The following is a 16,765-nucleotide window of genomic DNA, read 5'->3' on the forward strand; positions in this document are numbered from 1 at the left end:
TACGTTTTCTTTTCATAGTTTCAACATATGTAATAAGCCATGCCATGTCCATTGCCTTTAATCGAAACGGTGTCAGAAGGCTAGTGCCATCATTCAAGAAATATTTATAATTAGTAAAGATTTTTGCACCCGTTTAGACTAAAGAGAGAATGGTGATCAAGGGTGCATATTGACTTCTAGGTCATAGATAATGCGGGTTATCCGTGCCCTGTCACATTAGACTACAACCTTACTGTGCCGAGTACAATTCGTTCTGGTTATAAGACTACAACCCCCAGACACTATAAAACCCCCCACAATTATAATGATTAGTAAACAATACATGTTCTCCCCTCTGAAAGTGCTTAAAGCCATAGAGCAAAGACACACTGACAACACTAATTTGCAGGCATTCCTAGCTAATCCACAGACACTCAATTAAACATAAAGCATGAATCAGTTAACTTCCATTCAAAGAGGTTCTGCAGAGGAAAATGATTGAGGATGAGCCCTGGTATGACCCACAAGATACAGGTATACAGCATAAATTTCAGAAAGCCAAACTCTAGATGGTTCGTCTGAAATCACAGTTTTATGGAAGCATTGACTCCTGACTAGTGATGAGCGAATATACTCGTTACTCGAGATTTCCCGAGCATGCTCGGGTGTTCTCTGAGTATTTCTTAGTCCTTGGAGATTTAGTTTTCTTCGCCGCAGCTGAATGATTTACATCTGTTAGCCAGCATAAGTACATGTGGGGATTCCCTAGCAACCAGGCAACCCCCACATGTACTTATGATGGCTAACAGATGTCAGGAGCTGTGTGCCTGTTCAATTGCCCTGTTATCCCTATGCATAAACATAGTGACAGCAGTGTAGACTTAAAGGAAGTTTTTGCTATGTGTTCAGAGAGCAGGATGGTGTAGGAGTTGAGACTCTGATTTCAGAGATGTGCTACTTACTAAGCTGTGCTTTTCTGTGTCAATATATTCAGTGGATAATCAGCAGGAGATTCACGATCTGACTAGGTGCCTCGTGCTTGCTGGTCCAGCCACACCACCACTGAGTAGAAGCTCTTTGTTAATATATAATCTACCCAGAAACCTGACACTCAGTGGGCAGAGCTCAACATTTCAAGCTACGCTAAATCGGCAGCAGATAAAACTGACTCTGTCACAACTGCTGCACCCAGTAAACTAATTGATACAATTTTAAAATCCGGGTCTCAGCTCCTACATCATGCTGCTCTCAGATTACATAGGAAAAACCTGCTGACATACTCCCTTTAAAACAAACCATTCGTAGCTGAATGGGTTACAGCAAAAGTTGTGCTGAGCTTTATAGTTCTGCTAATACTATAGTCTTACTCTTCACCGTATCTGTCACTGAAGGAGGACAGACCGCCCTGTTAGACACCAGGAAGTAAGGAAATGGCACTGCTCTTAGCTGCTCAAGAGACAACTTGAGAATACCCCTAAAAGGCTGGGGTTACACTTGCGAGTTCAATGCGAGAAACTCGTGCAAGTCTCTCGCATCACGTCCCGGCACTGCCGCCGGCACTCGGGACCGGAGTTTGTGGCTGCATGCATTTCTATGCAGCTGAACGCCCCGGTCCCGAGCGCCGGCAGTAGTGCCGGGACGTGATGCGAGAGACTTGCACGAGTTTCTCGCATTGCACTCGCAAGTGTGACCCCAGCATAAAGGAAAGTATCTTGATCTTTATCCTGTGATTCAGAGATAAATATTTTTTTAATGGCAGGCTTGCTCTGGAAACCCACTTCCTGCCATGCTAATACCAGTCGATAATACTGTAATATGACATTCTGAAAAATGTTTCCCTTTAAAAAATATACTGTGACAAACTGCTTGTTAGTGGCTACAAAACATTGGATAGTCTTTAAGATCTACTTCTCCATCAGTGCTTAAGCAATGTACAAGTTAATGTATGAAAATATACAATTTCTCTTAAACAAATATTGCATAGGTAGAGCAGTTAGAAAATAAAGCCCCGATTCTGGAGCTGGCGTTAAAGACGCTTGTAGCAGGCACACTTGTAGATCCCATAGTATGGTGTCACTCCGGTGCTAGTCATCACATACACCCACAGCACACGTATTAACATGTTAGATGCCAAACATGACTTTTTTTCTTTCCGTGTTATTCCTGGCAGGCTTCAGCATTCTACGTTAGTGCAGTCTGAAGGGCGCACGTTATCTTGTGTGCGATCAGTAAAAGCTAATGATCCTGGTTGCTGTGCATTGTTCGTGTTTTTCAGCCGTCTGCTCCTTCCCTTTGGGTTCGGTCCAATTTAAGTGCTTTGTGTTTCCTAACAGCAATTTAGAAATACTTTCTGAAAGGAAACTAAAAATTGTGTCTTTCTTTCCACTTGATTTCTTTTTTTTTTTTTTTTCGAATTTGGTAGGCAAGCCATATTATAAAATATTCCCATAAAAATATAGCTTTGCCTGGGGTCCTATAAAATAGGACGTCCACTGCAAAAGAATTTGGTAAAATGACTGGAACAAAATTACAGCCTATGTCTGAAAAGTCATTCCTGCATATAATACAAAAATATTCCTGGTTCTCCTCATTTAGATAAAACTCTGCTGAAAAAATAGATATGGTATATTAGGAGTCCTGGATTTGTGTGTAGCAGTTTTTGCTTACCAGTGATTCAAGTGCAAAGGACAATGGCCACTTTTCATCATTTCCTCAGAGGACATTCAATTCGCCAAAGTCATGGTGGTTTAGTCACAAGGTATTTGTAAGGGGAATTCAACAAGCACACACATCAATGAGAGGAAATCCGTATGTAGCTCCAGGGAACCTGACAATCCTCTCCTTGTGTCCGGGTCTTCAGGGTGGCTGCTACGACTTCTGCAAATCGGGAGAGAATGGTCCAGGAGTAGATGGGCTGTCAAAGCCGGATAACGCAAGCGGCATGTGACTGTTGTAGACTGACGGAAACTAAAGTAAAACAACAATGCATTAAAATTTAGTCAAAAATCAGTTTAAAGATCAATCTACTATATCAGATGTCAGGAAAAGCAGCATTGAGACAACAGTCACTCCAACTCAATAGTGGTAAAACGGTATCCAGATACCTCTGTATCTACACAGATAATTTAGGCCACTGAGTCAGAAAAATGGTGCTTGAACAGGCTATAAGGAGACCTTAAAGGGGTTGACCACTGCTCAGACCTGTTCTCAATCCCTACAGTATGTTTCCCCTCTTGTAAAATAACAACACTTATACTCGCCTCCAGTGCTGACATTGTACCAGCGGTGTTGGCACTGGCTCTCCCCGAGCATCGCATAACATTGTTATGTCACGGGATCTCTGTGACCAATCAGTGTTGGCTTCACTCTCCCCACCTTCAGACAAATCACATCCATCCAGAAGAAGTGAAAGAGCAGCTTCATTTTTTAGTTTCTCACATTCCAGAGCCATAACTTATTAATTCTATTTTTTTTCCACTTGTAGTAATATATAGGGTTTTTTTTTTTGCAGGAGGAGTTGCAATGGTTAGTGACACCATTTTGGGGTGCATACAGCCAAATATCTAAGTTATTAACACTCTATGGAAAAAAAGTACCCCACCAAGTCTGCTGTTCTTTTTTACATTTGAACCTCTCAGTGACCACAAATCCATCTTTTTAGTGACCTGAGATATAAGATATGAAAAGTACCCAAAAGTGACACCATTCTAATAACTGCATACTTCAAGAAGCTTAAAACCACATTCAAGAAGTTTATTAACTCTTCAGGTGCTTCACGAGAGCTAAAGCAATGTGGAAGGAAAAAATGAACATTTTACTTTTTTCACAAAAAATTTACTTTAGACCCAAACTTTTTTATTTTCACAAGGGTATCAGGAGAAAATGGTCCACAAAATTTGTTGTCCAAATTCTCCTGAGTACACCGATACCCCGTTTGTGGGGGAAAGCCACTGTTTGGGCGCATGGCAGGGCTCAGAAGGGAGGGAGCACCGTTTGTCATTTTGAGCGCAAAATTGGCTGGAATTGGGTCCATGTCGCATTTGGAGACCCTCTAATTTACCTAAACAGTGGAAACTCCCCAATTCTAACCCAACCCTAACACTAGCACTAACCCCAACCCTAACTCTAAAACCAACCCTATCCCTAGCCCAACCCTAGACCTAATGGAAATTAAAAAAAAAATAAAATATTATTTTATTATTTTTACCTAACTAAGGGTGTGATAAAAGGGGGGGGTTTGATTTACAATTTTTTTATTTTGATCACTGTGATAGATCATATCGGAGGAGAGAGAAATAAATAGGAAATCCAACTTTTTGTTTTGTGATCGCCGTTATGCCGTGAATAACGGTGATCACAAGACTGGTGACGGTAAAAACTGACCAGAATCATGTTCTCCGGGGTCTCAGCTACCCCCGGTAGCTGAGACCCCAGAGATTTTCCTGACGCTGGGGTGCGCTATAACCTACCCTTAACTGCCTCCGTTAAAATGCGTATCGGCAGCCGTTAAGGGGTTAAACCTTCTAACATCTTAAGAAAATATAATAACATTTTACAAATGGGGCTGATGTGAAGCAGATATGAGGTAAATGTAATTTATTAATTTTTTTGTGTAGCATGACTATCTGGATTGAAGGGATAATCATTTAAAGTTTGAAAACTGCTAAAATTTTGTCAAATTTCTGATATTTTTACAAATCAACGCAAAACATATCAACCTAAGTTTACCATTAACATAAAATACATGTCACTAAAAAAACCATCTCAAAATCAATGGGACAAAATGAAACACTTCAGAGCTATTGCCACATAGAGTGAAAAGTCAGATTTGAAAAATTTGGCCTGGTCACTAAGGGGTTAAATTTTAAACTGCACATATGAAGTGTTCATTTTCATCCTTGGGTTGGGGAGGAATATGAGAAGAGTCAAATCGGGATAGGGGTTAGCTACACCAGCCTGTCAAATTCATGGCCAGTGGCGGCGTTTCTTACACATATATGTTACTCCAGATGCGCCAAATTCATTAAGTTGCCTGCGCCTCTTTTTTTTTTTAATCGAACAGTTATTTTTATTAAGAAATTTAGAACAGGTATGACAAGATAATAAGTACAGGCCCTGCACCCATCAGTGTTTGCAAAACTGAAACATATTGTCTATTAGCAATTATGAACATAAGCCACCCACCCCAAGAGAAGCCATCAGCAGTGGCATACTGCTAACAGTGGCAAACTACATGGCTGCTAAGGGGCTCATGAATCAGGGGGTGCGTGCATGTGTGTGTAGGAGAGGACCCTGTTGTCAGGATATCAACGGTATCCTTATGATGCAGACTTAGCCGAATACAATGGTGGAACAGGGAGGTACCGGCTGCTAAACACAGCAGGCGCTTTGATGTCACAAGATGGTAACTGCTGCATGGAGTCTCAGTCCAAATGTTGCACAGAGGGGAGCAGCACATCAGGGAGTGGGGCTAGTTGATTTTTTTTTTATTAGTCAGGAAGCTGTGGGGTCAGCATCATATTGTGCGGTAGAGACTACCGTGGGGTGGGGCGGCCATGGCTGGGAAGGGACCACAGACTCCCTGCTGTGACCTGGATGGGGGGGTGGGGGGGTACAGTGGGGGACTCCCTACTGAGTTGGACAAGGAGAGGGTCCAGACTTCCTACTGTGCTATAGTGAGGGAATCCCTACTGTGCCGGGGGAGAGGGTTGGGGGCCACAGAGGGGGTACTTCCTATCGGGTCGGTGGGGAGGGTTCACAGCGGGGGACTTCCTACTGCTTTGGAGGCCATGAAAAAAGGACTGTAGTTGTTGAGGACACAAAGAGGCTTCAAAATGGGTAAAATTATTGTTTAAGTGCCGCAATACAGGTCCTGTCCCCTATCTATAAGTTTGGAGGCAGGTTCTGTAAATGCACCTATGCATAGTGAATCTTGCTACACTGCCAAGTCTGCCAAATATATACATATATATTTTTTGAGATATATATATATATATATATATATATATATATATATATTTGTTTGCTTTTTGTTTCTTTGAGGGAGTGGGGTGGAAGTTCCCAATTACGACTTTTCCTATGGAGCCCCATGATTTCTATGTGCACTAGTATAAATGTTGATTTGCCATTGTATAAGTAACTCACCTGGAAAAGAGAACTCCCATGTAGCCTGGCGGGACTGAGAGAAGCCACAGGGCTCAGGGTGCTCCAGAAGTGAATGCTAGAGAGCATGGCATTTGGAGTTAGCAATATAGGTGTCTGCAAAAGAACAAAAAAGTCAGTACGGTAAGTTTTTTATTTTATAGCAAAGGACAGAATATCACAGAATGAACAATGTGATTTGATTCATTTGTGCAAACACCAGACCTGTCGCCCTTTGTAACTCTACCTTATTACATACAAGCTGTATATTAGGGTGCTCTATGTGCAAGGGACAGTATTACGCTGCTGTAATATCCCAGCATGACAGTGACAGCTTGTACTGTATTATCTGACAGCATGACTCAACATATGGGATTAGGGTCTCACGGTTTTAACCCCTTCACCCCCCAGCCTGTTTTCACCTTCTTAACCAGGCCAATATTTTTCAAATCTGACCACTGTCCATATGAGGTTATAACTCCGCGACACTGCAACGGATCCCACTGATTCTGAAATTGTTTTTGTGATACCTTGTATTTTATTGGTAAGTTTAGGTCAATATGATTTGTGTTTACTTATGAAGATCTAAATTTTCACAAAAATGTAGAAACCCCCCCCCCCCCCCCCCTCAATTTTAAAAGTTTGAATTTTTAGGGTAAGTTCACACTAGGTGTTTCTTTCAGCATCAAAACCAGATCCTTTGGTAGGAAAGAACCACATAAAAAAGCAGGTTTTCCTTGGTCTTTATTGTGTTTTTTTGCGGTGATTTTGGCATGCTAGACTTGTCTCTTGTGCATGCTGATAAAGTTTAGTGTTGAAAAAATAAGTCTTATTCCATAGAATCAGGGTGTGGCACAAAAAACACAGCAAAACCCGATACCTGCGTTTTTGGTGCATTTTTTCAGTGTTTTCAATGGGTAAAAAACGCTAATAGAAGTGACATGCTCTATGTCCAAAAAACATGCAAAGCACAAAATACTGATGACTAAAAAAAATAACTTGAAATCTCATAGACTTTATTGTTAGGCTATGTGCACACGTTCAGGATTTCTTGCAGAAATTTCCTGAGCAAAACAGGACATTTTCTGCAAGAAATCTGCATGCGTTTTTGGTGCGTTTTTTTTGCAGGTTTTTCTGGAGGTTCCCAATGCAATAATATAGTGGGAAATCCGCAAAATTAATGAACATGCTGTGTTTTTTTACCGCGATGCATTTTTTTTCGCAGAAAAAAACGCATCATGTGCACAAAAATTGCGTAATGCATTCTAAATGATGGGATGCATAATGTATGTGTTTTTTTCGCATTTTTATAGTGAAAAAAACGCAAAAAATCTGCAATGTGTGCACACAGCCTTACTGTAAAACGCAGCTGAAAATTAGCATAAAGAAAGCATAAAAAAATGCAGTAAAAACGCTTAGTGTGAACTAGGCCTTACGTTTTTAAATTAGACAGCCATACCACACATAATAACATCACATGCCTACGGAACCACTTCACTTGCTAAGTGACTTCGAAGGGCCTGTATGTCAGAAAACCTGCAAGCAAGGCTCTAGTTTTATAATGGCACTTTTCAAAGTATTCAAAACCAAATTCAGTAAGTTCGTTAACCCTTCAGGTGCATCATAAAAATGAATAAAAAAGGAAAAATTTAATTTTTATCTAAAATTTAGCTTTAGCCCCAAATTTCTTATTTTCACAAGAGTAACAAGTACCGAAAAAGCAGAAAATCCACACAATTGACCCTATTTGGGAAACTTCACCTCTTGAGAACTTTATCTAGGGTAGTAGTGAGCATTTTGAATCCACAATGTGATTCACAGAATTTTAGGATCTTGGGCTATAAATGTTGTAGACACAATTTCTAATTTTTACAAGGGTAACAAGAGAAAATGAACCTCACTATTAGTTGAGCAATGTCCCCCGAGTACATCAAGATTCCGTATGTTGATGGAAATTACATTTCGGCACAGTGCAAAGTTCAGAGGGGAAAGAGCGCCATATTGGATTTCAGTTTTTGCTGGAATGGTTTTAAGCTGCCATGTTACATTGGAAAGGTCCCTGAGGTGCCATAACAGCAGAATTCCCCAACACACAATACCCTGCAATGAATTAATCTAGTGTTGCAGTGATTATGTTGACATCACAGATGTGTCATGGAATTTTATCCGATTGGGTGGTGATGAAAAAAATTACAATTTTTACCATTAAAATGTTGATTTACCCAAGATTTTACATTTTCACCAGGTGAAATAAGTACAATTAGCCCATTCATTTGTTACACAATTTCTGCTGAAAGCGGCAAAACCCATCTAAAGTTATTACATTTTAGAAATTACACCCCTCTAGGAATTCATCTACAGGTGTAGTGATGATTTTGGCTCCAGAAACAAGCACGCATTGGATGTTGCAGAGTAAAAAAATGTAAATCTGCCATTGTAGAGCCCGGCACACTGTAGAGCCCGGCACACAGTAGAGCCCGGCACACAGTAGAGCCCGGCACACAGTAGAGCCCGGCACACAGTAGAGCCCGGCACACAGTAGAGCCCGGCACACAGTAGAGCCCGGCACACAGTAGAGCCCGGCACACAGTAGAGCTAAGCACACAGTAGAGCCCGGCACACAGTAGAGCTAAGCACACAGTAGAGCCCGGCACACAGTAGAGCCCAGCTTGTGCTTCTTGAGGCATATATCCCGTAAATTGCTAAACAGGTGCTTTCTGCTAAAGTAATGCCAAGCATGTGGACGTCACCTGCGGTTTAGGCACACTGAGGGGTTCAGAAGGGAGGGGGCATTTGGATTTGTGAGCACATGCTTCACTGGATTTCTTTTGGAAGAATTCATGGTGCTTTTCTTGAGCCTTTTAGTGCTACCAGTAACTTGGAAACATCCCATATTTTCACTAACAGACAAAGGACCTTAGTAATGACTTTTTCTTGGAAGGCTGGGTGGAAGCCTTTATTAGTAGCACTTTGGGGTACATAACATTTTGGATCAATTCACATTTATTCTGTGCTCTAAGCTGATCACTTACGTCATTCAGATAGAAACTATAACGAATCCATTCATTATAACGAGCCAGGTAGAGATACTTTGAACTCCTACTGGCCTCTGGTGGTGTCAGTCTTTTCAGTGGAGCACAAAACTGTAGTTGACCGCACTCTGCATGGATAACAAGATAGGACACTACTAGATTGGAGGACAGATGGACCCAAAGTGACTCCATTTGCTTTCTTATGATTAGTGATCTCTTGGGGGTTTTGTTTGAATCACATATTTCGGAGATTAAGATATAAACCCCAATGGACGTGCTCAGTGTAGAGCACAGGATAAATGTGAACAGAGCCATATTGAGATTGCTGGGAGGCAGAATTAACAAATTAACCGCAGTTCAAGAATTTTTTACTCTTTTACACCGTTTACCGTACAGTTTTATTCTTCAGGTCAGTACGATTACAGCGATACCAGGTACTGTATATACTTGAGTATAAGCCGACCCGAGTATAAGCCGAGACCCCTAATTTTGCCCCCAAAAAAGTGGGAAAACTTATTGACTCGAGTATAAGCCTAGGGTGGGAAATGCAGCAGCTACTGGTAAATTTCAAAATAAAAATAGATACCAATAAAAGTAAAATTAATTGAGACATCAGTAGGTTAAGTGTTTTTGAATATTCACATTGAATCAGGAGCCCCATATAATGCTCCATATAGTTCATGATGGACCCCATAAGATGCTCCACACAAAATACGCCCCATATAATGCTCCATAAAGTTCATGATGGGCCCCATAAGATGCTCCATACAAAATAATGCCCCCATATAATGCTGCATAAAAGGTTAATGATGGCCCCATAAGATGCTCCATAGAATATTATGCCCCATATAATGCTGCACAAAGGTTGATGGCCCCATAAGATGTTCCATAGAATATTATGCCCCATATAATGCTGCACAAAGATTGATGAACCCATAAGATGCTCCACAGAATAATATGCCCCGTATGCTGCTGCTGCGATTAACAAAAAAAATTATGACATACTCACCTCTCGCCGCTGGGAGCCAGGTGCCGGGGTTGCCACTGGCTCAGGCACCCAGAACTTTCAGGCACTAACCACGTCATCGCGCCCTCTGATCTGAGCATCACAGCCAGAGGATGCGGAAGACAGAAGCCGGCGGTGGAACGGGGTGGTGAATATCGCATGGCTCACCCTCCCCCATCATACTCACCCTCCTGGCGCGGTCCCTGCTCCTCCAATGGTCTCTGGCGCGCGTTGGCAGCTTGTTCCTGTGTTCAGCTGTCACATGGTACCACTCATTAAAGTAATAAATATGCACGTCACGCCTATGGGAGTGGACCCACGTGACCGCTGAACACAGAAGAGCTGCGTGCGCCGGAGACTATCGGAGAAGTAGGGAAGTGCAGAGACCGTGCCGGGAGAAGGTGAGTATGAGGTGACAGCCACCAATCCTGCCGCTCCCCCTCCCCCGCCAACCCCCTGGGATAATGACTCTAGTAAAAGCCGAGAGGGGCACTTTCTTTAGCCTAAAAAATGGGCTGAAAATCTCGGCCTATACTTGAGTATATACGGTATATAGTTTTTTCTTTAAGTTTTGCTACTATCACACACTAAATATGCTTCTTTAAAAAAAAAAAGTTTTTGAATCATATTTTGAGGACTATTATTTTAATATTTTTTCCTGGCAGAGTCACGTGACGGATTATTTCCTGCAGAATGAGTTGAAGTTTTTATTGGTATCATATTGAGGTGCATAATTTTTTGATCCTTTTTTATTGCAAATTTTGGAAGCCGAAAGAACAAAAACAGCAATTCATGAATTGTTTGCTAATGCCATTCACCATGTAGTAAAAGTGATGACAGCTTTATTCTTCGCATCAGTATTACAGTGATAACACATTTATGTAGGTTTTTTATGTTATGATGCTTTTGCACACTTAAAACACTTTTGTTGAAAAAAATTGCTTTTGCATCACCAGATTCTGCTATCTAGAACTTTTTTTATTTTTCTGCAGATGGAGTTGAGTGGGAGCTTTTATTTTGTGGGACGAGATGATATTTTCAGGGATCCCATTTTTAGTTTCACATGACTTTTTATTGTGCTTTACTCCACTTTTTGTTTGACGGCATGATAAACAGTTTTTGCCATTTATAATGATTTTCACTGTAAAGTGAAATAGTGTGACAGCTTTATAGATCACATAATTCTGGATGCACGGACACCAAATGGGTACTTTTATTTATTTATTTTTACACGAAAATGCTTATATATTGGTGTAATAATTTATCGCTCATTATTTTGTGGGGCTTTTTTTAACCTTTTTTATGTAGTCTCATTATTCAACTTAAAATTTTATTTGTCTGATCGCTGGTCTACTACCTTGCAATACTTAATGAATTGCAGGACAACAGACCTGTAAATGTCAAACTGACAGAACGCCTGTTAGACCCTGCTTATGGCAGGGCCTAGCAGGCCACTGCAGCTGGCAGACCAAGAACTCATTTTTTGACATTTGGATGCCTTGACTACCAACAGCTACCTGCACACAGGGATGCTGATAGGTTGAGAGGTAGCCCCCTCCCTCTCAAAACCTTCTAAATACCAAAATCACTACTGATCTTGGAGTTTAACAGGTTAAACAGCCAGTGCTGGCAAAGGCCCTGACAGCTAGAGCAGGAGCTTGGCTATCAGTTAAGTCGAACTTCCAGCAGTGATTGCGCCAGTCACAGCTATTGTGCCCGAACAATAACCTGGCAAACTGGGCATACAGTTAGGTCCACTTGCGGGAACTTCCTGCAAAATAGGATGAACCAATGTGTACAATGTCAGTAAAGGGGTCAAAGTAGCCCCTTCACAATATTTTTCAATTGACACTGTATATGCCATTAAAAAAGGGCAGAGCTTTGGTTTCTGCATTCGACTATAATGTAATCGGTGGCTATAATTTGCTTAGAAAAAGCAATGGCTGCCGGAGGAGGACCATGTGACCACACCTGTCCATCAGTCTCCTCCAATAGAAAAGCAGCTTTCCCATGTGAGTTGTGGCGAGGTTGATGATCTGGTCACATGACCCTCCATGGGCGGCCATTATATGGACAGAAGTGCTGGTCAGTCTCTGAGGAAAGCTGCAATAACGAGAGAAAGTGGCCGACCATTTTACCTGAGAATCTGTCAGGGAGCTCGCTCTCACAAACAATCCATCAGGAAAGTGTGTAGCTCCCTTATCTGTCTTTTTATGCCGTGCTCTCAGCTGATTTAGGACTACAGACATTACAACTGAACATGCAGGGTAACAAGCAGCCTGTAAAAGCCAAACGTTGTAATATTTGCAACATAACTCTATTGCAAAAATGATTTTTAGCCCAAAATTCACACGTTTAAGTAAAAAAAAAACAAAAACAACCTTTAATTCTGCCTATCATCCCCTTCGCTCCGCAGCCTTTTTTAGTTTTTGCGCTTTTTTTTCGTTCCCCTTCTTCCCAGAGCCATAACTTTTTTATTTTTCCGTCAATATGGCCATGTGAGGGCTTGTTTTCTGTGGAACGAGTTGTAGTTTTGTACACCACCATTGATTTAACCATATTGTGTACTCGAAAACGGGACAAAAATTCCAAGTGCGGTGAAATTGCAAAAAAAAAGTGCAATTCCACAACTGTTTTCTGGATTATTTTTTTACCATGTTCACCAAATGCTAAAACTGACCTGCCATTATGATTCTCCAGGTCATTACCAGTTTGTAGATACCAAACTTGTCTAGGTTCTTTTTAATTTAAATAGTGAAAAAAATCCCAAGTTTGTTAAAAAAAAAAAAAAAAAAAAAGTCATTTTCTGAGACCCGTAGCGTCTCCATTTTTCGTGATCTGGGGCTGAATGAGGGCTTACGTCATCACAGGTCATTGCCACAAAGCGTCACTGGGAACGGAAGCATCGCGAGGAGCGGGAACGCTGTGAGGGACGCCAGAAGGTGAGAATATCATGATTTATTATTTTAATTCTTTTTTTTTTTTTTTTTTTAACAATTATATGGTTTTCAGGGCCTGGAGGAGAGTCTCCTCTCCTCCACCCTGGGTACCAACCGCACATGATCCGCTTACTTCCCGCATGGTGGGCATAGCCCCATGCGGAAAATAAGTGCATCAATACATTCCTATGTGTGTGGCATCCCCGCGATTCCGCACAAAGAATGAACATGTTGCGTTTTCTTCTGGAATGCGATTCCACCGCGAAAAAAACGCAACATGTGCAGAAAAATTGCGGCTTGCATTCTAATAATAGGATGCTTAATGTATGCATTTTTTCATGATTTTATAGCGAAAAAACGCAAAAAAAACAAGAAAAATCCTCAACGTGTGCACACAGCCTAATCATATTTTTCATGTTCTGCAGAATAAAGTTGTGATATAAATAAAGTCACAGCCTATCCACCCACCCATAGGTTAGGGGATAACTTGCTTTCATATTTACTGTTGTCTTGAGAGCTTTTTTTTTTTTTAGTTTGTTGTATACCTGCCCTCATCTCTAGTGTTTGCTACTCTCATCGCCACCTCCATAGTAAGGGCTCATTTCCACTGACGAGGAAAACGGACGAGTGCAATCCGATAAAAAATCGGATTGCACTCGGACCAATGTTATTCAATAGGTGTCTTTTCATTTGCGATTTTTTTCTCAGCCGAAATCGGACTGAGAAAAAAATCGCAGCATGCTGCGTATTGCTGCGATTCTCGGACGAGACTCGCCAATGCAAGTCAATGGGTGCGAGAAAAAAAAAAATCGCACAGCACTCGCACCATGCGAGTTCTGTCCGATTTTTACGCACCGGAGTCCTTTGAAAAGCAGGTAATTCAGCGCGGTGTACAGTAAAATCACACTGACAGGTTAGAATAGAGTAGATATATACACATAGATATATGTCAGTGAGACACCTATATATGTATATTTATATTTAATGCAGCGCAAGATAGCACTAAAGCCGCTAATTCAATTGCCGGCTTTTCATTTCTCCTTCCCATACCCGACAGGATATGAGACATGGTTTACATACAGTAAACCATGTCATATCCCCCTTTTTTTTGCATATTCCACACTACTAATGTTAGTAGTGTGTATGTGCAAAATTTCGGCGCTGTAGCTATTAAATTTAAGGGTTAATTCGCGGAAAAAATTGGCGTGGGCTCCCGCGCAATTTTCTCCGCCAGAGTAGTAAAGCCAGTGACTGAGGGCAGATATTTATATCCAGGAGAGGGTCCATGGTTATTGGCCCCCCCGTGGCTAAAAACATCTGCCCCCAGCCACCCCAGAAAAGGCACATCTGGAAGATGCGCCAATTCTGGCACTTGGCCACTCTCTTCCCACTCCCGTGTAGCGGTGGGATATGGGGTAATGAAGGGTTAATGCCACCTTGCTATTGTAAGATGACATTAAGCCAGATTAGTAATGGAGAGGCGTCAATTATGACACCTATCCATTAATAATCCAATTGTATGAAAGGGTTAAAAAAACACACACATGATTAAAAAGTATTTTAATGAAATAAACACACAGGTTTTTTAAATATTTTATTGCTCTCTCAATCCATGTGAAGACCCTCGCTTGGAAAAATAATAAACCAACAATATACATACCCTCTCTGATGAACTGTCACGTCCCACGAGGTAATCCATCTGAAGGGGTTAAAATATTTTACAAGCAGGAGCCCTGCTAATGCAGCTGTGCTCCGTGCCTGGAAGCCCCGGCGAATGAAGGAAATGTAGGTCAATGACCTATAGTTACCTTCAGTCGCGGTGATGCGCCCCCTGCTGGCTGTCCTCATGAACAGCAGCCTGGGAACTTTTTCTCACGCTCGAGGTCATATGAGGACAACCACCAGGGGGCGCATCACCGCGACTGAAGGTAACTATAGGTCATTGACCTACATTTCCTTCATTCCCCGGGGCTTACAGGCACGGAGCACAGCTGCATTAGCAGGGCTCCTGCTTGTAAAATAAAAATAACCCCTTCAGATGGATTACCTCGTGGGACGTGACAGGTCATCTGAAGGTATGTATATTGTTGGTTTATTATTTTTCCAAGCGAGGGTCTTCACATGGATTGAGAGAGCAATAAAATATTTAAAAAACCTGTGTGTTTATTTCATTAAAATACTTTTTAATCATGTGTGTGTGTGTTTTTAACCCTTTCATACAATTGGATTATTAATGGATAGGTGTCATAATTGACGCCTCTCCATTACTAATCTGGCTTAATGTCACCTTACAATAGCAAGGTGGCATTAACCCTTCATTACCCCATATCCCACCGCTACACGGGAGTGGGAAGAGAGTGGCCAAGTGCCAGAATTGGCGCATCTTCCAGATGTGCCTTTTCTGGGGTGGCTGGGGGCAGATGTTTTTAGCCACGGGGGGGCCAATAACCATGGACCCTCTCCTGGCTATTAATATCTGCCCTCAGTCACTGGCTTTACCACTCTGGCGGAGAAAATTGCGCGGGAGCCCACGCCAATTTTTTCCGCGAATTAACCCTTAAATTTAATAGCTACAGCGCCCAAATTTTGCACATACACACTACTAACATTAGTAGTGTGGAATATGCAAAAAAAGGGGGATATGACATGGTTTACTGTATGTAAACCATGTCTCATATCCTGTCGGGTATGGGAAGGAGAAATGAAAAGCCGGCAATTGAATTAGCGGCTTTAATGCTATCTTGCACTGCATTACATATAAATATACATATAGAGGTGTCTCACTGACATATATATATGTATATATACCTATTCTATGTGTATATATCTACTCTATTCTAACCTGTCCGTGTGATTTTACTGTACACAGCACTGATTTGCCGGCTTTTCAAAGGACACCGGTGCGTACAAATCGGACAGTAATACGGATGTCATACGGATGATGCGATTACAAAAAACGGATGATGCGATTAAAAATCGCATTGCACTCGCATGACACTCGCATGACAATCGCATACGCTACATCCCCTTTTCCGGTCCAGATTACGGACCGATTTGTCTCTCGCCAGTGGAAATGAGCCCTTACCAGAACAGATCCTTCACCTAAATAGGTAGTCCCTTCTAAGACATTTGTAGCAAATCCACAAGATATGCCATAATTGTCAAATAAATGCATGTGCAACCACCTTTCTTAAAAACAAAGTGTCCAGCCACATGCTGTCAGAAATGGAGAGGTGTTCTCGCGTGCGTCTCTCTCCATTCATTTTCATTGGGGCTCTGAAAATGGCAGGACGTGACATCTTGCACTAGGTGAAAACCTCTAGCACCTAAATGTACAAGGGAGATGAATTACCAGAAGACACAAAACATAAAAGCAGGCTTTCTGGAGTAAAAAACAAACAAAAAAAAACAAAAAAACCACACTATCCATATGTTTGCCAATAATTTAAAACTTGAAGCCAATAACAATGAGTGAATATTCTGCAAATACTACAAACTGTTATTCAGGGATTCAGAAAGACTTCACAATTACTGGGGTTATTACACTAATAGCTCAGCCAGCCCATAGACCAAGATGACTCATGTGAATAATCCTCATCTATTCCCATTGTAGTACAGTGTTCAGTGACATCACACCTACAAATATACACACGGCAAGTGATAACAGC

General features: G+C 41.5%; 1 protein-coding gene across 1 annotated transcript in view; it reads right to left on the bottom strand.

Moving 5' to 3' along the window:
- Positions 1 to 2,369: 2,369 nt before the first annotated feature.
- ELK4 (ETS transcription factor ELK4) overlaps positions 2,370 to 16,765 on the bottom strand; it is a 47,424-nt gene continuing 33,028 nt past the window's right edge. Inside the window, exons 4-5 of the mRNA XM_077295126.1 lie at positions 6,124 to 6,237; positions 2,370 to 2,946 (exon numbers count right to left, since the gene is read on the bottom strand). Coding sequence (XP_077151241.1) covers positions 2,848 to 2,946; positions 6,124 to 6,237 — 213 coding nt within the window. The 3' untranslated portion in view covers positions 2,370 to 2,847. The remainder of the gene's footprint in view (positions 2,947 to 6,123; positions 6,238 to 16,765) is intronic.

Source organism: Ranitomeya variabilis, chromosome 3 (genome assembly GCF_051348905.1).
Source record: "Ranitomeya variabilis isolate aRanVar5 chromosome 3, aRanVar5.hap1, whole genome shotgun sequence".
NCBI lineage: Eukaryota > Metazoa > Chordata > Amphibia > Anura > Dendrobatidae > Ranitomeya > Ranitomeya variabilis.